The 7502-nt window shown below is 41.1% G+C and overlaps 1 protein-coding gene across 1 annotated transcript; it reads right to left on the bottom strand.

The window, feature by feature from the left end:
• Positions 1-4977: 4977 nt before the first annotated feature.
• LOC107191358 (pescadillo homolog) lies at positions 4978-7324 on the bottom strand (the record flags this gene model as incomplete). Its single annotated transcript, XM_015580383.1, is given in 8 exon segments — positions 4978-5223; positions 5299-5480; positions 5557-5744; positions 5817-6076; positions 6135-6274; positions 6350-6816; positions 6818-7098; positions 7218-7324. Coding segments are annotated over 8 exon segments (1788 nt in total), but the record flags the coding sequence as incomplete, so codon positions are not given.
• Between the last annotated feature and the right edge of the window lie 178 nt (positions 7325-7502).

Genomic DNA, 7502 nt, shown 5'->3' with positions numbered 1-7502 from the left:
CTCGATGTCTCTTTTTCTCTCTTCGGTGTCTTAAGTACCAGGTTCTCTTTTTTATCGATTTTTATCCCCCTCGACGTAACATCTTTCTACGAAATAAATTAGCTGGTCGGATTGATCGGCCATTTCCGATTAAGTATCGAGTAACCATTTTCTTACACGGATTTCCTCGATTTAATGCCAGAGCTGTGTAATCTTAATGCAACATAATGGACAACTTCGCGACGGTATCAAAGAATATATAACAAACGGTAACTACCTACTTATGGAACAGGAGATGTTTCAGCCTCCGTGGAAAAGTAGGTACCATTGATACCCATTTCGTATCGTTTTTTAAGCCGTAAGGTTTTCAAAGTTGGCGCTACCGCCCAACCCGGTGGGCGTTAAGGAAATCTGAGAGAGCGTTCTAGTTATTTTATTTTCTTTAATTTCAATTTAACTCTTTTAAGATTCAAATGTTATATACACAACTAAACTTGAAAAGTTTTGTATTATAGAAATAGTTTACTCGAAGGGAGCACCGAACGAAAGAAAAACTTTAAAAGAGCGATGATGACCCAAAGGACTGGAAAACTATGGTTCAAACGAAGATTGATGGTCAGAGACAAGATCTGCGACGCAAATATTCGATTGAAAATCGCAAACGTTGTATGCCGGGCGACACGTGGTTGCATAGGGACGCGCGAACGATCGTCGATCCGTTGATTCATCGCGCGGTTACATCACAATCACGCGAACCGCGCACGCTTCGCGGCGGGCCTCCACGCGCGACACTCGATAATGTACATAAGTATATACATACATACTTTTCCGTCCGTGAAACAGGAATTCCTAGATCGTCTACGGAGGTCGCCAACTGTACGGTGGATCGCGTGCGTTCACGCCTTTTATTCCTGTAGATTTCCCAGGTTTTCCGATTAGACGGAATATACGGTGTGATATACGGAATTGCCATTTCGCACGGGTCAACGAATAAGCGCCGGGATTCCTCGTTTGATTCATGTCATTGAATGCGTCCCCCTCACCCCTCCCTCCACCGAAGTTTAATGAAAAGCATTAACTTCGTCGCGTTTCAGCATGGATGACCCCTAGTGGTAATTCCCCCCTCTCATCCTCTGTCTCCCTCTCATTCGCTTATTCGACATGAGGAGCAACTTTAACCACGCGAATTTTTCCGTTCAAACATACGCGATCGTACACCAGCAGATAAATAATTACTGACAACGACTTGTTCTTCTCGAACGTCGATTTACTCATAAGCGCTCACCACACCAAGTTCTTTGATCCGCGACAAGTTTGAACCACCACGTACCCTCACGAGCAAACTCGGCTTCCGCTAGAGGAAAAAGTGACGTAGAGGAAAGACCTCCTATCACTTGACCTCAGGAGTTACTGAAATTTATGCCAAATTAACATTCGGTTTAACATTTGTTTCAGCACTTGAAATAAATTTACCAAATGGTAGGAGCAGCTCTGCCGCGCGCCCCTGGTGATTTCGATGCGTGGAGAATCAATGCCGGCACGAAATGCGACGCTCCACGGCCGGCATTGAAATCACCTGAATTCAATCAGTTTTCCGAGGCAACGACCGACTGGCAAGCAATTAAACCCATAAAAAAACGCCGAGCATCTAGCATACCGTTTGCATGCTATTCAATCCACATGACCGTTGTTATCCGTGGTACTGTATTTTTAAAGGTATGTACACATACTGTTGTTTGTCTTTGTCTCAACGGAACATTCGATTATCTAATACCGCGATAATCTTGATTGTGTAGTTATCCGCTCATTCATAACCAAAGGCATCCCGTTTAACATACTTTTGTTTCTCCGTGCAGTAACTAGATCCGTCGAGCTCGCCGGCAAAAACGGAGCCCACCTCTCTTCTATCGGTTACGGAATCAAATCGTTAGAAACATTCACAGACTGCTACAATACATTCTATACTAGACTGCTAGTTCCAAAGTATCCATAAGAAAATACATACAGACATCCAATTAAATTAATTATTATTAAGTATTGTTTTAGCGCATGTGTAGAAAAATTTACTTTAGTATATGCTTTTTGAGGACATTTTATGTATGTAAGTGAAATTTGGGAAGTCAGCAGTCTAAATAGTATATGCATAATGTAGAAGTCTGTGGTAGCATTCCACACCGTAATTATGGGGGCTACCAAATGAAAAACAAGGATGCTTTTCCTGAAACGATCTTACCTGTGTCGGTAAACCTGGAAAAGTTTACGCACGAGTTTTCTTTGTTTCGCGACTGGGAGCTTTGTCAGTAAAGAAGAGTGAAATCGCTTTCGTTGGCCTCCGTTTCGCGGGAAGGTCCTTTCGATTTCGCGTTCAACGCAGACTGCATGTTTATCTGGTAAGGCCGTGGATCGTTTATCGATTTTAATTTGAAGCAAAAATACGACTGAATTTTACATAATCGCCGGCATTCCATCGCGATGAGGCTTGAACAAACAGCAGAGACCCATGTTAACAAGAAAAAATACCTGTTAAACCAATTATTCTATTTGTCCGTGTCTCGTCACCGGTCCATTCGAAATAACAATTTTTTTCTTTCGATCACGCAGAAACGACGCTTTCTCTGAAAGCAACAGCCATTCAAAAGCATGTTCGAGAGCCTCGATATTTTACCAGCCGATGCGTTGAGACGCTCCATGTGGGCAGTCCGAATGTTCTCGCTGTCCGTCCCACGCGAATCGCGCAGTCGTCGCGTATCCGCGCCAAATCCAGCATCGATGTCTACCTTTTCGAAGAAAGAAACAAAAAAACCGAACATAAACCAAGTCAAATTCTATCGAGAAGGCGCGCAAAATTTTTCCTTGCGAATACATTTGTACCGCGTGAATATTTCCTTCCTCGATGCGGGTCTTCTATGGGTGGTTCGGAAAAATCAGTTAAAAAGTGGAAATGCGACCGTACCTGCATCATAAGAAAGACAGAACGATCAATTTATACAATCGCGATGAATCCGTTATGGTAAATTGTAAAATAATCCGCCCAGGGTCTTTTAATTCACCGCTGAAGCTGTATCCTTCTACCGATTTCCATCTCTTTCTCATCGGATTACACCGTTTAACCTCGAGGAAACTAACCAATCGCGAAGTTCTCACAGATCATCTCTCCGATAATGAATCTGCGTGATATTCTACGCTTTATGGAATTATACTCGGCATTAAAACGGCCTCGTCCTTCAATTAAATATGCTCCCGGCTGTTTCCCGTATTATTCACGAATGTTATCGATTTTCATTCAGGATTACGTGAAATCCAGGGATCCACCGAAGCGAAGAGGTACACATCCTACCCCTACCCCGAGGCATTCAGGACGTTATACATAGTGGATCGCCGCGTCGCAGGTTTTAAAAGATGTTCTCGCCAGAGATGGGCTGGGAACAGGAATAGCAACGGTGACGTAAGCGCCCAATCTGTACACAAGAGCACGCGTATACGCGCGTCCGCACCACCGCGCACCACACACCTGAGTTCCATACGTGCGCATCCGTGTGTGTGTGTCTGTATGTGGTGCGGTGATTTCACCGTACGCCATCGTCGCGGCGGCGACACATCGGTTCACAGTCACCACTGCAAATAGCCGAAGAAATTGATGACAAGCGCGGTTTTTCACTTGCGCGAACTTATTCGACTTCCCCCGGCGAAAACGAAATCACTTGGATTTGCGGCAACAGACTTTCGTTTATCGCTGTTTCCCTTGTCGTACAAATTGAACCTGTTTGTTTTCTCACGCAACGCGCGTATAATTACTCTAATTCTTTTCGAGCTAGGAGGATAAATTACTTGACTCCAGCATTGGTTTATTTCTAGGAACTTACAGAGAAGAAAAACGTAAAAGACCATGTACCTATTGCTCGTTACTTGCTTTTAATTTTTGCATCGTTTCAATGCGGGCAAAAAAACTCTACGAGTTTATCGGTCGGATCGCCGTTGCCTGGACTATTGGAACCGAACAGGTGTATTGCACAGTGAGTGATTCGTGTCTGGAATTGAAATTGAAATTGCTCTAACCGGCGCAAAATCGACAGTTTCACCTGAACGTTCGCTTTTGTAAACGGGGTCGCAAAATGACGGAATGACAGAGAGTAGGTGAACACACTCACGCTCGTGTCCGATTCCGATGTTCGGCGTTCAAGGTAACACGGTGAACAGTACCGCAAAGCGACCGGATGCATCGACAGTAATTTTTATCCGGCGTCAAATCGGTTTGTCCTTCGACGTTGATTCGTCTAACGAAAGTCGAGGTAGGCTAATCGAAGACGCATCAGCGATCGGACAACCGTGGGACGCGCTCGTGGTAAAGAGCACGTCCACGATCAGATCTCGTTCGAGATCGACGAACGACCTTCGGGGTGGTCGTGCCGGAGGATCGATCTGAACTCGAGGGGACTTCTTTCTTCTTTTTTCGCGACGCGGCTAGCGAGCACCAAAGAGACCACCGCGAAGAATGATTTTCGTGGGAGAATGGATCAGCGTAGGCTAACCGCGTGTGGGTAGGCTGGCCTTCAAAGTCCTTCGGTGGAAAAGTAGGGACCAGGATCGACGTACGCGTAGGCCTGCAGTAAGTGGGAGGACTGGATCAAAGGCATCTCTGCCATTACGCGTAACTGTACCTTACGACCATCGTGAAAGTCGTCGTCACGATCCGCTATCAAACCTTCCATGATCTGTACCTATACTATACCTTCGACCGTTTCCTTTTCTTTTTGTCCTTTGACCTGAAAATTTGTGAATCGTGTTTGAAGGATAGGATGACAGACAACGAAGATATCATTCAGATAGATACTTTGTTATTATATGAAAATTTTTCATTTCTTTTTTGTTGAATTTACATCCGTTTTGAACCCAATCGACATAAAAGGGATAACCATGAATTATTATTTATAACGTGTCTAGTTAGAATGATGCGTATATACAACAAAATATATTAAATGTTAATTAGGCAGATTCAATTTGTTTTTTTTTGCGTTCTTCCTTGCGTTTCTGTTTCTCGGCTTCATCGTGGAGACGCCTCTTCTTCCGAAGCAACCATATTTGCTTGGACCTCTCCTCACGACCCTTCATCATACTTCTGTACAAGCTTCGGTGTTTCTTCTTGATCATGCGCTCTCGTAATCGATACTCTTGTTTCTCTCGTCGACCCTTTTCCCATGGATCTTCTTTCGTTAATTCGCCGGTTTTTACCTTCATTCCTTTTTTCTGTAATTAACAAATTATTTGAGTAACGAAACGGTATTAGAAATTGTTGAAAAAATGTATTGGTAATAAACATACCTTTTGCAATCGACTCTGTTCCTTCTCGTTTTGTACTTTTGACAGTTCTTCTTCGTTGTTTTTTTCTACCTTCTTCAATTCAATTTCATCTGTGCCTTGCTGTTCCTCCGCAGACTCATTTTCTTCCTTCTCTTCATCTTCGTTTTCTTCTTCTTCTTCTTCTTCTTCAGATTCGCTTCCTTCTGTTTAATAAAATCAATGGTAATCTCTACTATTCACTATACATTGCTTCTGATTATGTTAAGACAAAATATATACCATCGTTTAATTTAAAATCATGATTCATAAGAGCTCGTTCCTCCGGCGGAATGTACGCCTGATCATGCCGGCTGTCTGAGAAAGGCGAAAGATGGGGCGGAAGCACACAACCCATTAAATACTTTTCCACGGGTAACAGCTCTCGGGCATTAACTGAATCAAACACCCACTGAGGTTGTACGTAATATCTGTGAAAATGTTAGTAATTACTAAACAACTGATAATCAACTAAATAGCAAAATAAAGAAATTAAAAATTACCTAGAAATATACTGTTTGGTCATGCTAGGTCGGTCTACTATATGATGAGTTATAGTTTCGTCGCTTTCGTCAAATGTTGCTCCAACAAAGAGCAATTTATCCCAAGACACTTCGGCTCCGAAACAACGTAACACAAAGACCAATGGTTCTCTTGGTACTTCTCTATTCAAAAAAACTTTCAGACCCTTAAATAATGTTTTCAACTTTTTAACTTTTTCTCCTTCCATTTTTGCTTCTTCCAATTTCGTGGCATCGCCATCCTGAAATAAAAAGAAAATGAAATATCTAAACAGTGATTGTGATTTAATTCATACTTACACTTGTAAACTGATCCATCTGTAAATCTTCATCTTCTACATTCTGTATAGAAGGATCCAAAGTTGTTAATGATACATTTAATGCACTTATTCTTTCCGATACATAGGTCTCTTCATCCATAAGTGTCTTTTCGTTATGTTCTGCAAATAAAAAATTAACATTATAGGAACATAAACTGTATTATACGTCTTAAACTGTAAGAAAAAGTATCTTACCACTAGTAGTGAGTTTAGGTGGATAATACATATTAAGTGTGTGATAAAGTCTATAATTAACAAAGCCTAACATTATAATATAGAATTCCACAAATATAGACATAATTTTGAAGTCCACCTCATTCTTTGCTTGAGGCTCAAAGCAGAAATGATGTGGTATAATCCATGTAATTGTTTGGCCCTTAATTTCAGCTTGGTAATAGTATCCCTTAATAGACACAAATATTTTACGTAGAGCCTTAGCAGCAATTACAGCATGTAAAAATTCTACTGTTAGTCTTCTGCACAATAACGACTGATCCCTTGGTATATGTCTAAGAGATGGAAATGTGCTGAACAAGAAACACAATGTCAAACAATCATCTAAATCTCTGAGTGCATCGATAAATGTTGGGTAACGTTCTTTGACAAGATGATCCAATTTTAAAGTGGGATGATTCTTTAAATATCTTTTCATGTCTGAAAATTATGATCTTTGATTGCAACTATGATGGTATTAGATTGACTTAAAGTACCTTATGTTCTCTCAATTTCCATATTAGTGGCTCATGCATTAAAAATTGAATATCCTTCTTATGATATAGCGTCTTGATACCAGGCTCACCCTTCTGAGCTCTCTTACGATTACGTGGTTCCCTTGGGTATATTCCTTTCAAAATACATAGTCTACGAAAGTCAGTCAAGGAGAGCTGCAATTTCTTCAAAGCAGCCTTCCTCGACATAAACTGCGCTCCTTCTCCAGATTGATACTACAAATTTCAAAATTCAGTTTAACAATATTTCTTCACATTGACTCAATGTAAACACAACCTCAACTACTTTGATATAATCATCAAGTAACAGAAGAAATATCACATTTATTGAATACCTTTTTCTTCCCGATTACAACCATTTTGGGTTGTGATTTTAATACAATTGAATATTAAAAAATTACATGAACACAAAAAAGGAACGTTGTAAAACTATTCCACGTGCTCTTCCACACTCTTCCAAGGAAACTAAAGGAAAACAAGATTGAAAGACTTAGAAACGTAAAGCAGCGCCACCTCATAACGCCAAGTGGCCAAATTAGTTGTAGCAGAGTAGAATGGAGTAGAAGCAATTCCGATTCAACTCTTGGCACAGACAGGTGGTAATATACATGATTACTAAA

The sequence above is a fragment of the Dufourea novaeangliae genome, unplaced genomic scaffold (assembly GCF_001272555.1).
Source record: "Dufourea novaeangliae isolate 0120121106 unplaced genomic scaffold, ASM127255v1 scaffold246, whole genome shotgun sequence".
Lineage (NCBI taxonomy): Eukaryota > Metazoa > Arthropoda > Insecta > Hymenoptera > Halictidae > Dufourea > Dufourea novaeangliae.
The sequence above is the reverse complement of the archived record's forward strand: the minus strand, read 5'-3'. Positions and strand labels throughout refer to the sequence as shown.